Source organism: Neomonachus schauinslandi, chromosome 2 (assembly GCF_002201575.2).
Source record: "Neomonachus schauinslandi chromosome 2, ASM220157v2, whole genome shotgun sequence".
In the NCBI taxonomy this organism is placed as follows: Eukaryota; Metazoa; Chordata; class Mammalia; order Carnivora; family Phocidae; genus Neomonachus; species Neomonachus schauinslandi.
Genome location: NC_058404.1, coordinates 75,414,126 through 75,436,071, shown reverse-complemented (window position 1 = coordinate 75,436,071; position 21,946 = coordinate 75,414,126). Strand labels below are relative to the sequence as shown.

At 46.8% G+C, this 21,946-nt stretch overlaps 2 protein-coding genes across 3 annotated transcripts in view; one reads left to right on the top strand and one right to left on the bottom strand.

Annotated features, from left to right (window-relative positions):
- FHIP1A (FHF complex subunit HOOK interacting protein 1A) overlaps positions 1–7,201 on the top strand; it is an 81,272-nt gene extending 74,071 nt beyond the window's left edge. Inside the window, exons 10-11 of the mRNA XM_021698856.1 lie at positions 19–157; positions 6,638–7,201. Coding sequence (XP_021554531.1) covers positions 19–157; positions 6,638–6,891 — 393 coding nt within the window. The 3' untranslated portion in view covers positions 6,892–7,201. The remainder of the gene's footprint in view (positions 1–18; positions 158–6,637) is intronic.
- A 6,587-nt stretch (positions 7,202–13,788) lies between these two features.
- The window catches only part of GATB (glutamyl-tRNA amidotransferase subunit B), a 92,377-nt gene continuing 84,219 nt past the window's right edge, over positions 13,789–21,946 (bottom strand). The window contains exons 12-13 of one of the 2 annotated variants that reach the window (XM_021698933.2): positions 16,436–16,570; positions 13,789–14,944 (exon numbers count right to left, since the gene is read on the bottom strand). In XM_021698933.2, coding sequence (XP_021554608.1) covers positions 14,816–14,944; positions 16,436–16,570 — 264 coding nt within the window. In that variant the 3' untranslated portion in view covers positions 13,789–14,815. The remainder of the gene's footprint in view (positions 14,945–16,435; positions 16,571–21,946) is intronic. The other variant, XM_044912600.1, reaches the window with a different exon arrangement.

The window sequence follows — 21,946 nt, the reverse complement described above, 5'->3', positions numbered from 1 at the left end:
ATTTGTTGTGTGTGACAGGTCCTCGCATCGGTGAAAAACAAGATCGAGCAGTTTGCTTCTGTGGAGAGAGACTTCCCAGGGCTCCTCATACAAGCCCAGCAGGACCTGCTCTTCCGAGTGGACATGTCTGACCTGACCCCTGAGTCGCTAACCAAAGGTAAGCCTGGGGTCTCCCCTGTGTCTCTTCTCCAGCTATTCCTCCATTTCCCAGCCTCCTTCCTGATTGGGGTTCAGAGAGGCCGTGCTGGCTCCTGGGCCTTCAAAGCATCGAAGTACATTTTCATGTTTACCCGACAGGGAGGAGCCTCCTCTGAGTGTTCTTACACCTCAAGGAAGGTCCCCTCTGCGTGCACCTGGCCTGTTCCCAGCAGGGAGGGCTTAGTAGGGCATTTGTTTTCCTTCCTGACGGTGGGTTGGGGAAGGAGTGCTGCGTGCTGTTGCTTGGCTAGAATAACTAGCTTGGCACGTGTGGGCCAGCAAGAGGCATGATGGGCACACTCTGAACCATATTTCGGCCAGTCCTACCCTGAGGAGGGCATCTGTTCTCTCAGGCCCCAAATAAATATGGTTAAGGGCTCTAGAAGGTAAAAACTATTCATTTGGACCGGCAGAAGTAAAGTTTATGCTCAGCTTATAATTTCCGAGAGTGCCTTTTCATCAGCTCTAGAGGTGCCAGGCTCGGGGGAGGGTGGTGGTCGGTGCTGAGCCCAGAGCGGTCCCGAAGGCTGGCCAGGCCTGGGGAGCACCTCCGCTCTGCCTCGTTTAAGCTCAGGCTGGGCGGATCTGATGCCTAGTTGTCTTCTGAGCCCTGATTTAGGCCGAGGTGAGTACAAACTAGAAATGCCTCATATTGTGCTGGCTTTTGCTTGTCCCCACATGGACAAGTCAGCCTCTTGGCAGGTGAACAGTGGGGAGCGTGGGGCTCTGGGTCCCAGGCTAAAGGCATGTGATCAGAAACAAGATTGAGAGTGAGAGGCAGAAATGTAACTCGGGGCAAGTTTTAAACCTATAAAGGAAGCTAAGAAGATCCCAGAACTCTGATGGCTTGACCTTGTCTCTGTGTAGCTATTTGATCTTGGTCACTGGGCCTCACTGGGCCCTCCTGTTCCTTGACTTTTTAAATGAAGGATTTGTTCTCCATCTCAAGTCCTTTCTGGCTGTGAAGAGCCTTCAGGGCATTGCAAGGCAGATTTTGAAAGAAAGGTGGGCCTGTTCACCGGGAGATGAGGGGGTAGGCTTTAAGATTCCGCCCCCCGAGAAGAGCAGGGCCAGGCCAGGCCATCCATGGAGGGGGCAGGAGCCCTCACGTCTCTGTGGAAAAGCGGGCTGTGGGCCCCATGTGGCCTGTCCTAGCTCATGGACAGCTGGTCTGTTGGCTATGTTGCTCCTGAACCCGGAGCTTGCTGCTCTCACTCACCCTGGGACAGTTAGCTTTCGTGTGTAACAAAGCTGTGCCACAACTCAGTGGCTTTAAAGGACGCCATTTATGGGTGCTCATGAGTCTGTGCACCTGGTGATCTGGGTGTTCTGATCGGGGGCAGGCTTGGCGTGTTTTGGCTGGACTTGCTTCTGTGTTGCCGTCAGTGGGAGGCTGGCTGTCTGGGATGGCCTCACTCACAGGGGTGGTAGCTGGCTGGGGTGGTGGGGCTGGTGGGGCTGGGGGTCTGTATTTCTCATCATCCGGGAGGTTAGTCCTGGGTCGTCGGCATCGTGGCTATAGGGTTGCAAGGGTGGGAGCAGGGGTGTACGACATCTTTAGAGGCTCTGTCTTGGGACCCCAACAGGGCCAATTTTGCTACATTCTTTTGGCCAAAGTGTCATTGGGCCAGCCCAGGTTCAAGAACGGAGCGAACCATCCACCTTTCGATGGGAAGAACTGTAAGAATTATGGCCATTTTTGCAATCGGTAGACAGAAGGTGACTTGAGTCTCCTTACATTACACTCCACGCTTGGTGTTCTTCATTTGTATTTTTCAATTTGTTAAGTGCTTCCCTAGACAGACAATTTTATTTTCAAATAGCACTGTGGAATGGACAAGGAAGGTACTGTTGGCTTTATTTTCGGATAAGGCAGCTGAAATTAGAGGCCTGGAGTAGTCAGCTGGGGCTGCAAAGCTCAAGAGCCCGAGAGTGGCCTGCCCAGTGTGGCAAGCTGAGGGCGCAGACACTGACCGGCTTCCCAGGCTTTCCCTGACCCACACGTTCCGGGTCAGGGGGGCGGGGTGGGGATCACTCACACCTGGTGCTCTGTCCTGGCTTCTGTCTCATGACGGTGGCTGCCAGGTAGGTGCCCAGGGGAACTTGAACTCGTTCCCACCACATATGGGTATCAAATTAGCCAGGGTTGATGGCTTTCTAAGGTCTGCAACATTCAGGGGGCTTCAGGGAAGAAGACTTTCCTGTAACGGCATTGTTCGGATTAACCTTGCAACTTCTTTCAGATTCCCGAAGTGACCCCCTCCTCTCAACTTGAAAAATCCCTAAACTCACGGAATGTGGGAGGTTTCTGTCCCCTTGCACAAGGCTGACTACTGAAGCATCGAGTGTGATGTGACTGCCTATAAATGAGTTGAATCCGGGAGCGTGACTGAGGGCCCTGGTAATGGGCCAAACATTGGGGTTCACAGCGTCAGGGTGCTGTGGGCTCTAGCACTGTGGACAGGGGGATGAGGGCCGAACGGATCGCCTAACAGTGAAATCTGGCTAGTATTCGTCTTGAGAAACCTCTGTTGCCGCTTTTCAGACCCAGGGCAACATTTTAGGAAACCACTCCCGATTGTGACTGTTTTCTTGTGGTGCTTGTGTGTGCTCGTTGAGCCCACTCATGATGGCTGGAGCCCCGGCGCCTGCAGCCAGAGCTGCTCTGTCCCTCCGGGCCCCACATTCCCTTGGGCTCCTGGTGGCCCCGCTGAAAAATGAGCCTCCTCACGGACGCTTCAAACACAAGTACAGGTCCGTGGGTCCCCTGCTCCGGAGCGGGCAGACTTCCGGTGCCGGCTGTCGCATTGTCATCCTCCGGACTATTGATCTCTGGGCTCAGCCACTTCCCCTCAAATACTTTCCAAACCACAGAGGGTGCATTTACTTGTATTTCGTTATTTTCAGAGTCCTTTCAGATCTCTAGTTCTGGGAGGGAGGTTGGGTCGGTGGTATTTCCGTTTTACAGAAAAGGAAATGGAGACATTGTGTGATTAGCTAGTTACCAGGTAGGAACCATAACTCAGGTCTCCTTGCTGCTGATAGCTTGGTGGCACTCGGTGACCCACAGAGAGGCCACTCCCATGCTGATCGCACAGGGCCCTGTAAGGGTCTCCCTGCGAGTCCTCACAGCGCACACTCCTGCCTTCAGTAGTGAAGACAGTTTTGATTCTTGGATTCAAGTGGGTAAATGAGCCTTAGGAATGACGCTTTTTTTTTTTCTTTTTAAGTAGTGACACTTTTTTGAATTCATCATCAAGCTAGATAAAAGCCACGAAAACCCTTTTTTGGGAGAAAAAGAGGAGTGAATGTGAAAGAGGAAGATGGAGATGAGGCATATGAACTAGCTCCAGGGAGATCAGGTGTAGGGAAGACCTGATGTTGGCCAGTTCCTTCCCTCATTTACTCAGCGAATGTTTATTAGCTTCTACCATGAATAAGGAAGTGTGCTGGGGGGCCGTGAAGGACACATCGCCTACTGGCTCAGCTCTCAGAAATCTCAGACTCTCGTAGAGAACACAAGGCTAAAGGGCAATGCAGGCCTTAGTTGGTTAATAAAATGGGGCAGGAGGTGAGCGCAGGGAATGGCATGTGGGGCAGGAAACAGGAACTCTGTGAGGTCAGTGGCAGCTGAATTGCTGACGATGTGACGGATGACCCATTGAGAGGCCCCTGTGTACGTTACATCTATTGACTCACTGTGGTTTTTTACCTCTTTTTTGTTCGTTTATTGAGGCATAATTAACATATAGTGTTCTGTCAGTTTTAGGTGTACCGCATTGATTCAACAATTCTATGCATTACTCAGTGCTCACCATGGGAAGTGTGGTCACCATCTGTCACCACAGTGTTACAGTGTTATTAACTATACTCCCCATGCTTTACTTTCATCTCTGGGACTTATTTATTTTATAACTGGAAGTTTGTACCTCTTAATCCCCTTCATCTGTTTCCCCCCCAGCCCCCCACCATCTCTCCTCGGGCAACCACCAGTTTGTTCTCTGTGTTTGAGAGTCTGGTCTGTTTTTCTTTGTTCATTCATTTTGTTTCTTAAATTCCACATATAAGTGAAATCATACGGCATTTGTCTTTTTCTGTCTGACTTATTTCACTTAGTATAATACCCTCAAGGTTCATCCATGTTGTTGCAAATGGCAAGAACTCATTCTTTTTTATGGCTAATGTTCCATTATGTGTATACACGCACACACACACCACCTTTATTTTTAAAATTTTTTTATTTTTAAAAGATTTTATTATTTGTCAGAGCGCATGCACAAGCAGGGGAACCGGCAGGCAGAGGGAGAAGCAGACTCCCCACTGAGCAGGGAGCCCCACGCAGGGCTCGATCCCAGGACCCTGGGATCATGACCTGAGCCGAAGGCAGACGCTTAACCGACTGACCCACCCAGGTGCCCCTCACACTACACCTTTATTCATTCATCAGTGGACATTTAGGTTGACTTCTATATCTTGGCTGTTGTAAATAATGCTGCAGTGAACATAGGGGTGCACATATCTTTTCAAAGTAGTGTTTTTGTTTTCTTTGAATTCCACCCAAAAGTGGAATTATGGATCATATGATAATTTTTTAAAATTTTTAAAATTTTTGAGTAATGCCCATACTGTTTTCCACAGTGGCCACACCAGTTTGCATTCCCACCAACAGTGCACGAGGATTCCTTTTTCTCCACATCCTCGCCAACACTTGTTATTTCTTGTCTTTTTGATTCTAGCCATTCTGACAGGTGTAAAGTGATATTTCATCGTGGTCTCGTTATTTCAGGTCTTCTGCCGACATTTAATTGATTATTTGTGTTTTGGGTGTTGAGTTGCTTATTGACTCCTTTAATCCTTAAAGCAACTCTGTGTGCTTTTGACACACGAGGACATCAAAGTACAGAGAGGTCAAGCAACCTCCCTGATGTCACTCAGCCGGTAAGTGGCAGAGTCTGTGCTCTTCTTAACCACTGCTAGTAAGATGCAGAAGTGAGGAGATATGGAGAAGGCAGTTCCAGGAACAGAGTCTTGGCCTGGAGTTACTGCTCACGAATCCCACTGCTCACTGTTCTCCAGGCCAGCTTCCTTCGTGAGCTTTGCTGGGCCCTTTGAAGAGCTGCAGTGCTGGGGACTGGCGTGGGGGTGCCACTGGGGGGGTCTCCGGGGTGGGCAGCATGTCAGTGATGTCAACACTTCCGTCCTCTGTTGTCAGGACGTGTCGTGGGTTTCTGCTAAAAGGTAGCAGCGGACCAATTCTCAGCAACTCTTCCAGTTCTTTATGGCACGAACTGTGATAAACTTTAATCTAAAAGATATTTAAAGCACTAAAGCAGAGGATTTTTTTTTTTTTAACACTAAAGACTATAGGAGTGAGATGTGGAAAGGACTATAAATGTCAAGAATTTTTAGTACTGTGGTTAAGCAACACTCTTCTCAGAGTGTTGAAAAATGGGACTGAATTCTAAAAAGCAGCCAAAATAATGAAGAACTTGAATGTAATGATTTATAACGAGCAGTGAGACTGTGTAGGGGCAGAAGGAGGCATAAATAATTCCTATAAATATATGCGGGCTGAAGATATTTAAGAATTAAGTAGTTGGGAAAGTTGAACCATTTTAATTAGTAAAACCGATTTGATATGGAAATGCAAGTCATTTGAATATGTTCAAGTTTGGGCTCATCTCATCTCAGACCTGGGTTATTGGAACTGACATGGAAACCCCTGGAACTTTTCTTAAAGGGAGGCTTCCAAGCCACTTGCTGCCACTAGATGCCCACGGTTATGAGAAGTTCCTGGTCTGGTTGCTCTTACCAGCACCCAACTTCCTCTCCATTATTTCCAACCTTTAAAAGGCTTTTTCCATGCTTCCAGAGGTCCCGGCCGCAAGAAGCTGGGGGTCCTGAGGTAGCCCTCGAGGCTGGAGCTGCAGAGAGCTCAGACTGGCTTGTTTAGCCCAGCTTGCCTCCGGCAGCTCTGCTATGTGATCAGGGCTTGATTGGTAAAGGTAGGATGGTCTACCCAATACCAGGAAGTTGGGGAGCGCATGTGGAGCCTCTGGGCTCCCCCAAATACCGTGTAGTGAGCTAAGTCTTCCCCTGGTTGATGCGGTGGCATCATTCTTTCCCTTCGCCGTGTCCTGGGCATGGAGGGTTCCTGAGCAACCTATTTTCTTGCCACCGTTTCTGCACAAAGTTCCTTGCACAGGGTTCGGGATAAAACTCCTCTATCACATGCCCTGTGCTGGAGGTTATCTGCGGGGCCAAAACGTGTGCCACAGAGTGAATAGGCTGTGTGTTCAAGGGCTGTGTCTTGAGACTTCAGTGATCGGGACCGAAGTCACGACTAGACAGTCCACCAGCTCCCCCCACCCCCCCACGTAAGAGGGTGGGCCTAAAGGACCAGGGAGCGTCACCGTGACTGTTTTCTTTCTGGTTTCAGATCCCATTCAGGATGCTTCCAGGCCAGGAATCGGCAAGAACCTTTTGGATGGTCCCCCAAGAGTGCTTCAGCCCTTCCTGACAAACAGAGCCAAGGTGGCTGGGGTGCCCCCAAGCCTGCCCCTACCGGTGAGGAACACCATGCTGGCCGCCGCCCTCTTCCCCGAGTTCCTGAAGGAACTGGCTGCCTTGGCCCAGGAACACTCCATTCTGTGCTACAAGATCCTAGGTGACCTTGAGGACTCCTGTTGGTAGCTTTTTTTTTTTTTTTAAATAGAGGTTCTTGTTTTTTAAGGTTTTAGTGTCTTGACTGAATGTTAAATGCAAAGCTGCTTACAAGAATTTCTACTTTGACATTTCCTGACAATACTTGATTTGTGGGGAGGGCGATTTTCTGTATACCTCCTCTCTAGCCGGGTCTTTCCACCTTATATAGAATATAAGTCTCATAAGCTGGTGGCTCCTTTGGCAGGTTTTCTTTCTTCCCCAAGTTTTCCGACTGTTATTCTCCCATCCCTTTGAGTCACTCATCTTGCAGCTGAGATCCCATTAAGCAAATACTGGGGTTCGGTGGTTTCTGGAAGTACCCCATGTCAGAAGGCTAAGCTCTTCCACACAGCACGTGAAGAATGCACATCTTCTCCGTTGCCTTCTGCATCTTGGCTCCATTTTATAAAAGGGAAGAATGAAGGTGGAGCCCCTCTTGCCTCCATCACACAAGCACATATCTTCTGTCCCTTTGCATTTTACTTCCAAGGTTTGCACTCTGCCCAACACGTTGCCTTCTGGTGCAGGCAAAACCACTGGTCTCAGCTCTTTGCCTGGGAAGTCAGATGTAGTTGAGAATTTGGAATGCGGGGAAATTTTCTTGTTGCTTGAGAGCTTTCTTTAATCAGTATATCACTACTTAAACACTGGAAATAGTCTTATTTTAGTAAGATTTCCACAAAATGAAATGTACGTATGCAAACTATTACATTGGTTTTTAGAAGTTTGATCTGATGAAGAAAGCAGGGTATCATATACTTCTGTATCATTATTTTTTAAGTGTTTTATGAAAGGCAAACATTAATTTGTGAAGCTATTTCACGGTGGTTTTTTGGGGGGGGCAAGGGGGGCATACGGAGCGGGGGAAAAGGATAAAGGTAAACTAAATGTAACCTGTAAAAATATTGGTGATTATTTTAGATTCTGTTTGTGTTCTCTCCTATGTTGCACTTTGCAGAGAAACAGGGACTGTACAGCCTCTTTGGGACCTGGGATGTTAGTGCAAACAGGTCACGGGGAGCCCTGCAAAGCCAAGTGCCTGCCGGTGGCTCACTGCACACAGAAATGCTGCCTTCTGAGTAATGGGGTTCATTAGAAGGCCCCAGTATGATGTATTAGTGCCTCTGTCCTGCTTTGCCGTCTGCTCCAAGAGGTGTAATTATACTTAGCGGTGGTCTCCTTAAGCCACCAAGAGGGGGAAACACACAAAATAATTGTGCGTTAAAAATGAGACCATGAACAGCTGATGTTTATGGATATTCAACTCCACCCCCTCTATTTTGGGCAGGTGAGAAGCACATAACAAGGGTGGGCCTCCCTGTTTGGAGGGAAATTGGAAGTCCCAGCTCTCCTTGTTTTCTTTGTGGACAGGGCTGCTGAGCCCTGGGGGCAGCCCTAGGTGTGGCACTCGGGGTACGGAGTACGGGTCTGGGTTTAATCAGGGCCCTTGCAGAGGAGGGCAGCGGGGGACAGAATCACATCTGAGACCCTGCAGAGCCGAGGCTGCTGCCCTTTTGCCCTGCATGGATCTTGGAGCAGCTTTGTATTGAGAGAGAGCCAGCCCATGGAACGAGGCCCCTAGGAGACCTGGTCTGGGCTAGGAGGCTCTCAGCAGCCAGCCTCACAGTGTTTCCCAGTCCAAGCAAGAAACCAAAGATACCGACCTCGTTGTCTGCTTCTGGCTTCATATCCGTCTGTCTTGAAAAATGGGTTTGCCCCGCTGTGCTATGGCAGCGGGGAGTGTACGAGGCCCTGCGGACGGACCTGCTCGTGGCTTCTTGGCGCTCACTTGTATCGGCAAACCCCAGGTCTCCCCTGGAAAAGAAGGTGGCTCAAGATAGAGAAAAAGGAACAGGAAGGTGGAATTTAAGCTGTAATTTATTTTCCTCTAGCTTTGTTTTGCACAAGTATTTATCTTCCAGTTTGGACTTACCAGGCACGTGAAAGGCGAAAGTCACACCTGGGAAGTGTATTCCTTAGCTTTTTGATGTGATGTACACTTCTCTCCATTATCTGGTGTTGGTGTCGATTCTTCTTCCGTCCATGTTGCTTTATTACATACAGAACACCATAGTCCCCTGTGTAGAAGGTGCCCTTTTAGGAAAGAAATTGCTTTTGTGCCTCTTAGCATTTTTTAAAATAGGTACTGAACTAGACTTACCTTAAAGGAGGACAGAGATGACCAGTATCTGGGGTGGGAGTTGGGAAAAGTAACTCCCAGGTTGGGGTGCTGTAGCAAACTCACACGATAACCCTACTTGGAATTGGGAACTTGTTCATCTTTCTGAATCTGGTATAGGCCTCCCTCCAGAGTATTGTGTTCAAGGGTTTTCAAAATGAAGTCAGAAATTTGACCTGGAAATACATTATGGAGAACTGGCAAACCCCACAGGGTTGAGGGAAACAGCTGGGTAGCTTAGGTGAGGATGGTTCAGGGAATGGTGTGGACATAGAAACCGCAGAGTCCTGAGGCTATAAATAGGAGAAGGCAAATCCTGAGGGGTTCAGAGGAATGAACTTTGATCTAGGAAGATACTATACAGCAGAGGTGGATGATGATGGTTCGGAACTCCTTGGTGGGAAAAAATCATGGTAATGAAATAGAATATTCCAATCAAAGTAATAGGTGAGGCTCTTAGAAATTTTTTTTGTCATGTGTTTGGGAGAAATTTGTCAAGAGACTGGCATATGCTTTAAAATGTGGCCCCGGAGTATGGTCACTTTTCCACGTGACAGGCTCCCACTCAGACGCTGTGCTCCTTGCTGGAAGACACAGTGGGCACAGACCCTTTTGCCGAAGCCCCGAGAATGGTGTCGCTGTGTCTAGCCTGATGGTCCTGGGCAGTGAAAGCAACTGGAGGGTTCCTGGAACCTCACACATAAATCTCAATTCATAATGCTGGGTCTGAGGTAAAGTTCTAGATGGAGTGAATTTTATGATTCAAAGTATATGTGAGCAATGGGATATTTAAAATTGATTTTTAGAAATGACCAAGGAAATGTTTTTAAAATTTCAATCAAAGAAATTCCAGGTGAGTTTAGCCTAAAATACAGTTTCTTGGGGGGTACATTACAATTTCCCAGCCATGAAACGGGGATGCTGGAGTAACCAGTTGAAGAGATGTGATTTTCATTATCAGTACTTCCTTTCCTTGGTATTTAGAGGAATCATGAAATTGCTGCCCTTTCACCTAGTACTGTCTTGAAAAATACTTTGCTGTATTGGTGGGTTGGAACTGAGGTCTCTGTCATGGGTAGGGAGGATGCATTCAGGTCTTTTATGTCCTCAGGAGGACCTTTGTGGTAGTGGCTTTGATTTAGGTCAGATGTAGTTGCTGGTTTCCAGTCCATTGAGACATCATGGAGCCCTGGTGTTGTCGGGAGAGCATCCTCTTAGGAACAGAATCCAGAAACAGGATACGAAAATATTTGGGTTGCCTGAATGTTCAATTTGGGCAGCCAGTGGTATTCAGGGTGGAAAGATGTTTTGATGTCTCTGAACGGGCTTGGTTGCCGTGATCGTGTTGGGTTGCTGCCCAGCTGTTCCGAGCTTCGGGGTTGTGGAAGGGCTGCACATTTTCAATCCGGATCCGTGTGCCCGGGTCGCTTTCGTGAGAGTGCTGCCTGGCCGGGGTGGGCCGTGTCATGGGCGAGCTGGGCAATGTGTGCAGCATGAGCTCCAGCTCTCATTTAAGGGCAGTTCAGTTTAATTGCAAATGACAGGTCTATTTACTGAAATGGCTATCAAGCTTGCCATTTTTATGAAAGACGTTATTGCAGGACAGCTATTATTGCACGTGCAACTTCCAAGTCACTGGCCCGGGCTGGTGTAAATTTGTGGCTTGCCGTGAATCGCAGCCAGCTCTGCAGTGTTGGCTTTTCCTGGAAGCAGTGGTCCTCTGGTGGCTGGGGCCACACCAGCTCTAAGTCATTAAGCAGATATTCTCAGGCCCCCTTCTCGCTTCAGCCATCGTTCTATAAATCCCACAGCACTCCTTCTCCATCAGATCACAGCTTAACACAGAACACTGTCAAACCGGTTTATACTCCATCCTTAAATCACATCATCGAGGAAGCATTTTAAGAAAATGGAGTTGATTTTTTTTTCCCCCTCTCTTGAATGACTGTCATAAACTTAATGCTTTAGAAAGAGCTCTTTGGAAGACTAAGAATTGTTTTCGGGATAATTTTGCCTCAGTAAATCCTCTCTACGTTCAGGCATTTATTGGGCCATTACTTGTTTTGGAGGACATATTCTCCGGCTGCTCATTAACTGGATAAACAAACAGGGCGTTAATGAAAGATTTTTGGTGAGGTTCCCCACAGGGAAGAGGACAGGGACACGATGGGGGAAGCCTTTAGTTCCTCGGTGTCTGCACTTAGGATCCTAAGACAGATGATGATTTTAGCTAGGACTGACCCTTCCCATCCTATTGGGTCATTGTGAATTTTGTTCCTGTCTTATGACGTGTGAGTAAACCTCACTGTCAGCCACACAAGTTACAAGACTCCCAGTAGGCATGGTCGGTATCCGTTCAATGTGTAGTTCAGGCATCTCTTGGGGAGCTGAGATTTACTGTGTCATTTTAGAATCTGACAAGGGTGATGGAAACTTTTTTTTAAGATTTTATTTATTTGACAGAGACAGCGAGAGAGGGAACACAAGCAGGGGAAGAGGAAGGAGGAGAAGCAGGCTTCCTGCTGAGTAGGGAGCCCGATGCGGGGCTTGATCCCAGGACCCTGGGATCATGACCCGAGCCAAAGGCAGAAGCTTAACGACTGAGCCACCCAGGTGCCCCGGGCAATGGAAACTCTTGGGCCAGATTATAAATTTCATGGAGCTGAGGCTGCAGAAGTCTGTGCTTCTGAGTGTGTCTGCTGACTTTTTATTGGGACAGGTCTGCAAAAGACCTGTAACAAGGCCCCTTTTTGCCTGGAGATATTTTTAAGAGGGAATTTGGTGTTGATCTTACTTAAATGATTTTTGCTAAATTGTTTGACTAAGGGAGGCAATGAGAGAGGATTTCAATCAGATTCTATCCATCTCTCACTTTAGGGCCAGCCGTGTTCACAAATAATCCATGAAGACATTTGTCTAAGATGTACCAGAGAAGCATGGCAGCCGTTTCCATGCTGCTCTTGGTACTGGGTAAATAACATGGCCTTTGAGATAGACTCAGTGTGTTTTTTCCCCCAGTAGTCACTATGTAGAATCCTTGAAGTGATGCAGCACATTCAATAGAAATGAAAAAGACGATATGAACTGTGTGGGTCATTTCCATAAGCTGTGTATTGAATTAATCAACTCAAAGCTCTAGAAGGGTGTGTACTTTCAAAAATTCCATAGCCTTCTTCCAGATAAGCAATAATTACAAAAGTGTATGTGTGTAAGCTCAGCTAAAACATGCTAAACTTGGTATAAATTACAATTAGCTTCCTTTTCTTGGGGCACATACACTTTGAAAGATAAAAACAGAAGTTCACCTTGATGCATAAGCCTGGACAGAGTCAAGAAGCTCCTTCCTAGACCCAGATGTCCAGAATTTAAAAGCCTACTAGTTGGCAGCACCAACCTCTCATACCAAAAGGCCCCACAAAAGGCTGTCTGCTAATTTTGTTTTATCGATTTAATCAACCTTCACTAAAGCTATTCTGTGTCAGGTAGTGTGCCTAGTGTTGAGGCTTACATTCCCAACCTCCCACCAGAACCAACCAGCCTACTTCCTTTTCAACTAACAGAACCCATGGTTTGGGCATGACCAGGTAGAGCTGGTTCATGCCGACCTGGAGAAGAGCCAGTTTTCCAGCACATTCCCTTCCCAGCCTATAAGTGTGGATTCCAATGACAGATGGCAATGGCTTTACCGAGGACACCAACTGTTACATTTTAATGAGATTTTCACCAGAACAGCAACAAAGAACCAGAATGAATTCTCACTCATGCAAAGACGTATTTCAAACTGTATTTGACCGAGGCCTGTTTATGAGCAGAGCCATACTTTGTGAATTTCTGACACCATTATGCAAACATATCTTTTGAATATATAGTCAGGTTCCAAGGAAGGTATCTGAGCTGTGCCTTTTCTATTAGCAGTTATAACAATGTAACTGTCCAGTTTTCAGGATTTCAACAGTGGGCATTCAAGACCATGGGGAAGTTGTCAGAGGTCAACACCCATCACTTAAAGGTCAGGTGTTCTCATGATGGCATTTTTCTCTGGAAATGATCAGTCCATAATACAGTTCACACTGGACATAACAGTTTTGGGAAACTGTCTCCATCAGCTGCCTCCTCACCCCGCCCCCCCACCCCATCACCCATTTAAGCAAGGCCTTGATTTGAAATGGTGTGGAAAGATCCCCCAGTGGCTTCTGTAAAGTTTGATGTCCCAGAAGCCAGACCTTTGGTGAAAATGGAGTTTGTAAAACAAAGCTGAACCCTACTATGTCTTACAAAACAACGATCCTGCCAAAATCCAGTCTCAGACGTCTTTGCCCATTTGTAATTCAGACCTGCAATGCGAGGAGAGAGAATGGACTCTGCCCTTCTCTCTTGAAAAGAAAAAATATCTTACTTCTGCGTTCAGTAGCTTCCAGTATTGGAGCAGAATGCGTGAGGGCCACACGGCCTCCTGGGTGAGGGAACACCTTCTCTCACAATATTCTAAGTCATTCTTTTTGAAAGTTTTTTTTTTTTTTTTTTTAAACCTTACCTCCTCATGCTTATCTGGAATAAACCACACACCTGGTTTCCTTTCTGTCCCTGCTTTCCCGGCAGGGTCCGAGGGAGGCTTCCGTCACACTCTGAGGGAGGGAAGTCCTGAGCACTGTTCACTGCTACACTGGTGACAGGGAAGGCCTGCTTGTCCCCAGTCCCCCAGCTGCCACGGCAGCATCGTGAGGGAAGTGCTCGGACTCTCCTGGGTAGGCTTGGCAATTCTGTGTAACATCTGAGACTGCAGAGTCTCTTCTTCTCCTGATGCCACAGTTTGACATGTACTCTTCAGAAGAAGCAGCCTTGAAACCGGTCGTTAAGTGTGGCGAGTCAGAGGGAACAGCGGCACGCGGTGCACGCTGGGTGCAGGAGAGAGCAATGGCATTCCCATCCCGAGTGTAGGGGCCAAGCCAGCCCAGCCTTCACGAGGGTGTTGTTAACTGTACCACAATTACTGTTAAAGGTCAAGATTCTGATGTTCTAGTTTATCATCTTATTCTTCCCAGGCAGAACAAATCAATTTAATGTTACGGCTTATCTTTCTTTGGCCTGGGGAGGGGGGTGGGGGGGGGGAGGGAGTTGTCAACTGCACAATCTTTGAAGTGTAAGTTAATTTTTTATGTGATAGTTCACTATATATTTTATTCATTAAATTTATTTGAAAACTTCTGTTTGTGTGTGTGTGTGTATTTTTAACAAAAAATTTTTCATTTAATTCTCAGACCTCTACCTTCCGGGATCCCTAGGGAGCTGAACAGGCAAAGACACCTTTAGTCCATGGATGAGGGAATGCTAGTAAGACTAACACCCTCCTTCCCATCCGCACGAGGCCTCCTGTTTACAACGTGTCGATTCTGTGGTGGTTTTTAGCTCCACTCATCTACTTTCAGGTCTAAAGTACTGCATCCCAAAGAATGAAAAGTTTTCTCAGAACGGTGACAGCATTTGAAACAGGGTCTCAGTCCTGAATCACTGAGCACTGGAACTGTGCTATTTCTTCCCCACCACTGCATCTGGAACCATCTCAAAGTCAGTGAGGCAGCCGGGCTGTCGGGGCTGGTCTGTCTGTGTAGGTGGCATCCCGGGGCTGTAGCTGGGGCCAGGGCCTGGGAGCCCCCGGATGGCACGCGTCACGGGCTCCTGTTCTCAGTCGAGGCCACTCTGCTCTCCCTCGGGCACAGAGGGACCCCGAACGGCTCATGACGACAGCTTCCTCTCCAGGATCTTCTTTATCACAGTCGGGTCTGCTCGGCTGAGAGTTGCTTTTCGGACCAACCCCATCAGTTTGTTTATAGCTCTGGGGTTTCCCCTCTTCACGTCCATTACCTTTAAAGACAGGAACTGTTTTAGAGGAGAAAATAATGACACGCGTACTTAAGAATGCTAAGTTAAGGTTTACGTTTCCTGACAAGTTCAGTTTCTTTTCTGTTAGCATTTGATACAAAATGAGAAAAGGAAGAGGGAGGGGGTGAGCTTCCGAGGTCTCTGGGCTCCTGTCACATGGGATGCTGGCCACTCTGCCTTTCGGGGAAAGGCACTGTGGGTGTGAGTCCTGGCTACGGCGAGAGCTGGTGCACAGGGACGAGGGCGCCCGCCTGGGCGCCGCAGTGACACGAGGACGTGGAGCTTCTCGGTCTCGGGGTGAGTAACCTAAGATGAATGATCCAGTCAGAGTGAGGTCCTTCTCTAATCTTCCAGTGGTGGTCAGCAGGCACTGGAATGCATGGCTTTCCTTCTGCCCCCAACTCCCTGCCAAGACGACGTGTTTATCAGAAAACAAATCCACAAAATGGCAACTCTGGGAGCATTTGGGTTGGGGAGTGCGCTGTGGTGGGCAAGATGGGGACAACAAAAGCAGGAGCCTCCGGATTCCTGTCAAATAGCCACGGACTGTCAGGGCCACCCACCCTGACCTCCCGCTCTGCAACATCTTGATGGGTAATGACATCTGTGGGTATCTGCACTCGGTGCCGCAGAACGAGTCCAAAATGGAAAGTGTGCCTTTATCAGTCACTACAGATGAGGCAGGGAGATGGGATTGCCGAGACCCAGCGCAAGCTCATTTTCCTTATCGAGAGCTCTTTTCAGAGCTGTTAGTGTCTCTGGCAAGCTGATGGGTGGGGGGGTATTATTCTGAAAGAGATGCTAGCAATTTTTTACCCACTAAAAAAATCTCTAGACAGTATGATTGGACTTGGGAAGGGAAGGATGGTACTCATTTTAGCTTTTATATTTTGTTCTATGCCCAGAACACAAAATGACTTGGTTTTCAGCTATGCCCCTGTCAAGGATTTTCTCCATAATTTACAAATAATTTCCCTTTCTGCCTTTCTTCCTACCTCTTAAAGGCAGGGAGCTAAAGTGTCTGCCTATCTTTCTTCCCTTTCTGCAGTCATGCCTGCTGGTTTATTAGTGAGAGGTCTCCTTATAAAGCAGAGCTAGCTATAACAGATTCAAAGTGCATCATGCTGGGAGGTCAAAACTTGGATCTAGTGAGCTTGATCAACACCCCTGAAAACCCAACTCCATGAGATTAAACCCCAGGGGTGGATATTCCTTGTAGGAAAAGTTGTATTTTTCTAATATTCACCAAATTTCAGCTCTTGACCTTAGCTAAAAGCAGACACAATTTATTAGGGACTTCCTGATGAAACTGGGCCAGCCCTTATTAGGAGGCGCCTCTGGGCTGCGAGGGGAAGCAGTGGAGAGGCTCTCGGCCGAGTCCTCAGGCTGGCGCTGGCCCTGTGCTGGCCAGGAGGGTGGACCCTTGCCCTGGCTGCACATGAAGCCCCTCTTCTCCCTGCAGGTGATAATTACCACTTGAGGATGCCCCTCCATCACGGTGTGGCAGACCCGTTCCAGCGCCTCTTGATCCTGCATCAGTTCAAGCTTCTTTTCTGAAACAATCTGCGATGGAGTCTTCCCTTTACTCCGCCACAATTCCTCAAACACCTCAGGCCAGAGGAGGGGGAGAGAGATGGAGAAGTGAATACTTGCTCCGCTTGCCCGGGGCCAGGACAAGCAGAGCTGGGGTGGGGGAGAGCAGATTCGGTGAGGTCCCAGCTGTGTGGCTCTAGCCCATGGGGCGCCCGTCTCCTGAAGCACCTGGGACGAAGCCGCTCTAGGGGGCGCACAGACACACCGGGCACCTTCCCGCTCGGACTCAAACCCCACGGCAGAGAGGGGCTGGCGGAGGTGCCAGATCACGAGCCGGAGAGCCAGGCGCAGCTCCGTCTCCCGTCCACCGAACAGATTAACTGAGGTGCTCCTCTGCTGAAGGAGCGGGTGGCAGAGGCTGAGCGCGGTAGCCGCTGCCCTGCCGTGACGTCCACACACAGTCAGCCTGCTGGGAATCAGGACGTTCAGGGAGCAAGAAAGTGGCCCCGTAATGAAGCTACAAAATGGAAAATAACTAAACACATAAATCATAATCCACAGGGGCCTCTGCCATGCCACATTTATCCCCTACCAGTGGAGCTAGGCCCAAAGCTGGCTGGAATAATTAAGTTAATCGTGTATTTTTCTACTTAAAAAAAAATTGCAGGAATAACAAATTCCCAAACTTATCAAAGTAGGGGGAGAAGGAATACATTTTTAAAGAAGGCATTTCCTAGGGTAGCTTTCCTCATTCCTCTTGTTTTTCTAGTGTAAGCTGGAAGGGCGGGGGGGGGGGTGTTGGGTTCCTCGGTTAGTCTCCTGTGGCGCCTCCTTCATCTCTGCCTGCAGTCAGTACCGAGCACGGAATGTTCCTTGTGAACATTCTGGCTGAGAACAGGCCAGCCAGGAGCCACTCCTCTCAGAAAAACAGAGCTTGTCAATAATTAGCACATACAGCAAAACAAAGGAAGGGGAAGATGCCTGGAATCTCAGTAGAGCTCGAGGTTTTCCCCAGTCTGGATGGAAACAAACCACAGATATTTATCATGGCTGCAACAGTCAGTGCCCCTTCAGCTCAGCTGTCCGAGTACCCACAGCGACTGTGGCCAAGAGAGGTCTTTGGTGGGCCCTCCCAGGAGCTCCCCTGCAGGGCACCCCTCTGGCTACACTGCACAGCCCTGGCTGCTTTTGGAAAACCTGTTGTTGCTCTTAGAAAAATACTGAATATATATTTTGCAACTATTTATTCAGCCAGAAAAGGGGTAAGGCACTGAGGGAGAGGGCCACAAAAGCAGATAAGAACTTTCCCTGCCTTCAACAAACTTATTAATGGAGTGTCAGCAGCATAGGAAATGGAGACCAGAATAATCTGTAATGCAGATTATACTCGGGGAGTTGCCAAAAGCAAGTCTGAAGAGTTTCTTTGAACTCTTTCCCTGATATGTTTTTCTTAAATTGACTTAAATCAATTGTTAAAACACTGTTTCTAATTCTATGAGTAAATACATGTTAGGGGGACATGATCACAATGGCAGAGTAAGACGATCCTGAACTTGTCTCCCCCATGGACACACCCAAACTACGTCTACATGTAGAACCACCCTTGCTGATGACCACCTGAAGACTAGCAGAACAGCTCTTCCACAACTGAAGATCTAAAGAAAAAGCCACACTGAGATGGGTAGGAGGGTCTGGCAGAGATGTGGTCTAGTCAGGACCCACACGCCTGGTGTGGCACTCCACAAGCGGGGCGGATACCACAAATGCCGAGGTCCTCCCTAAGGTTCAGGCCCTGCATCAGGCACCCCTGCCCTGCGGACCTGCACTGGGAAGATGAGCCCCATCCCCATAATCTACTTTTAAAAATCAGCAGGGAGAGCAGGAGGGCTATAGGAAACAGAGATTCTGCTCTTCAAGGGCGGGCACACAAACTCACTCTGACATCCAGCTCAGAGGTGGCAGTTTGAAAAGTGCTTGGGCCATACACGAAGGAGATTTATTGACTAATCTCAGGGTATGTGCCAGAGGCATGTGGATCTGTGGGAACTTTCTTGGCCAAAGGAAGAAATGGTGCACTGGTGGGTGCCATTTCTGATACTCTCCATCTACCTTGCTAGCACAACTCAACCCACCCAAATGTTCCCCTGCAGACCTACCCTGCCTGTCCTGGCAGGCACCCCTCCAAGCAGTTCCTGTGCACCACACCTGGGGCCTAGCAGGGACCAGCACTCCCCCAAAGTGGCTCCTGCCCTGCTGTGGTGGGTGGACCTGGCTGGCCCCCACCAGCATGCCCACAGCAGTTACAGACACGCACTGCAGCCAGGTAGGCTAGGGGCCAGCCCTGCTCACCAGTGTGCCTGCAGCACTAATGGCCAAGCACAACAAAACAGTGCATGCAATCCACAGAGGGAACACCCCTGGAGCACTTGGTTCTAATGACCAGGAGAGGCTGTGTTTCTGGGCCCCACAGGACACCCACGTGACGTCACTCCTTCAAGACTGGGAAATGTAGCTGATCTGCTTAATACACAGAAACAGACAGGCAAAATGAAGAGACAGAAGAATATGTTCCAAACAAAAGAATAAGACAAAACCTCAAAAAAAAAAAAAAAAAAAACCACCAAAAAAAACCCAACGTAACAAAATGGAGATATGCAATCTACCTGATAAGGAGTTCAAATTAACAGTCATAAAGATGCTTGCCAAACTTGGGAGAAGAGTGGATGAACACCGTGAGAACTACAACAAAGAGAAATATGGAAAAGAACCAATCAGAGCTGAAGAATACAATAACAAATAAAAAATACAGGAGAAGGAATCAACAGCAAATTAGAGGATGCAGAAGAATGAAGAATGGATCATCATCTGGAAGATGGTAGTGGAAATCACCAAAGATGAATAGCAAAAAGAAAAAGAGAATCTTAAAAGCAGCAAAAGGAAAGCAACTAGTTATGTACAAGGGAAACCCCATAAGACTATTAGCTAATTTTTCCACAGAAGTCTTGCAGGCCAGAAGACAATGGCATGATATATTCAAAGTGCTGAAAGGAAAAAACCTACAACCATGAATACTACCTGGCAAGATTATCATTTAGAATTGAAGGAGAGAGAGAGAGTTTCCCAGGAAGAAAAGCTAAAGGAATTCCTCACCACTAAACCAGCCTTACAAGAAATGCAAGAAATGTTACAGGGCTTTTTTTTTTTTTTTTTTTTTAAAGATTTTATTTATTTATTTGACAGAGAGAAAGAGCACAAGCAGGGGGAGCAGCAGAGGGAGAGGGAGAAGCAGGCTCTCCACTGAGCAGGGAGCCCGATGCGGGGCTTGATCCCAGGACCCTGGGATCATGACCTGAGCCGAAGGCAGACGCTTAACTGATTGAGTCACCCAGGCGCCCTATAGGGAGTAAGAAAGAAAAGGCCACAACCAGAAGTAAGAAAATTATGAAAGAAAAAATCTCTGATAAAAGCAAATATACAGTAAAGGTAGTATGAAGGTTAAAAGACAAAAGTAGTAAAATCAACTATATCTACAAAAATTAGTTAAGGAGTACACACAAAATAAAAAGATTTAAAATATGATGTCAAAAACATAATGGGAAGGGGAGGAAAAATGTAGTGCTTTTAGAAAACACTAGTGCTTTAGTGTTTGAACTTAAGCGACTATCAACTTAAAATAGACTGCCATATACATAGGGTATTATATTAAAAACCTCATAGTAACCATAAACCAAAGACCTATAATAGACACATGCAAAATAAAGAAAAAGAAATCAAACATAACACTAAAAGTCATCAAACCACAAGAGAGCAAGAGAAAAAGGAACACAGAACTACAAAAACAACCAGAAAACAATGAACAAAATGGCAGTAAGTACATACCGAACAATTACTTTAAATGTAAATGAATTAAATGCTCCATTCAAAACACATAGGGTGGCTGAACTGATTAAGAAAAAAAAAAAAAGACCCCAAAATGCTGCCTTACAAGAGACTCATTTCAGATATAAAGACACACAGACACTGAAAGTGAAGGGATAAAAAAAGCCATTCTATGTAAATGGAAATGAAAAGAAAGCTGGGGTACCAATAATTATATCAGACAAAATAGATTTTTAAGACAGACTGTAACAAGACAAAGAGCACTACATAATGATAAAAGGATCAATCCAACAAGAGGATAGAACAATTATATCTATGCACCCAATACAGGAGGACCTAAATATACAAAGCAAACAGTAACACAAAGGGAATAATTAACAGTAATACATTTGGCCCTTGAGAGCTTGTTTGGAGGTTCTAGCAGGGGAGCGCAGCTACTCGTATACCCTTGACGGAAGAACAGTCCTCCTCTATCAGGGAAGGTCGTCCTCTTCGACTGAGCGTGCAGCTTCGGGAGGGACGCACATGGAGCGGTGAGGGAGGAAGGGGACACCTGCCTAGCCAGCCAGATCAGCCGAATCAACCCTGGCGATCAATGGGGTGACAGATGTCACAGCCAGATCGCCCTCACATCCTACATTTGGCCCTTGAACGACATGGAAGTTAGGGGTGCTGATCTGTGTAGTCAAAAACCACATAGAACTTTTGACTCCCCCAAAACTTAAGTACTAACAGCCTACTCTAGACCAGAAGCCTGATAATGTAAACAGTTGTTTAACATATATTTTGTAATTATATATATTATATACTGTATCCTTTCAATAAACTAGAAGAAAATGTTATTAAAATCAAAGAGAAATACATTTCTGTACTGTACTTATCAATACTGTAAGTGAATGTTGTCTGTTCACAAGAATCATCTGTCAGTACCTACACATCAATATTGTCTTACACAAACACTATTACATGTGTTAAAACAAAAATGGAAAGACAGCGTGAAAAAAGTTGTATTTACAAAATAAAACCTTTCAATATATGTTATATATTGAAAAAAAAAAAAAAAACGTGTATAAGTAGACCTGTCCAGTTCAAACCTATATTGTTCAAGGCTCAACTGTATAATAATAGTAGGGGCCTATAACACCTCACTTACATCAATGGATAGATCATCCAGACAGAAAATCAATAAGGAACCAGTGGTCTTAAATGACACACTAGACTAGATGGACTTAATAGATAAACAAAGAGCATACCACCTCAAAACAGCAGAATACATATTTTTTTCAAGTGCGCATGGAACATTCTCCAGGACAGATCACACTGGCCATAAAACAAGTCTCAATAAATTTAAAAGAACTGAAATTATATCAAGCATCTTTTCTGACCACAACAGTGTGAAACTAGATATTGATTTCAAGAGAAAAACTGGAAAGCACACAAACATGTGGAGGCTAAACAACATGCTACTGAATAAACAATGGGTCAACAAAGAAATCAAAGACAAAATTAAAAAAAAAATACCTTGAAACAAATGAAAATGGAAACAAAGCATTCCAGAATCTATGGAATGCA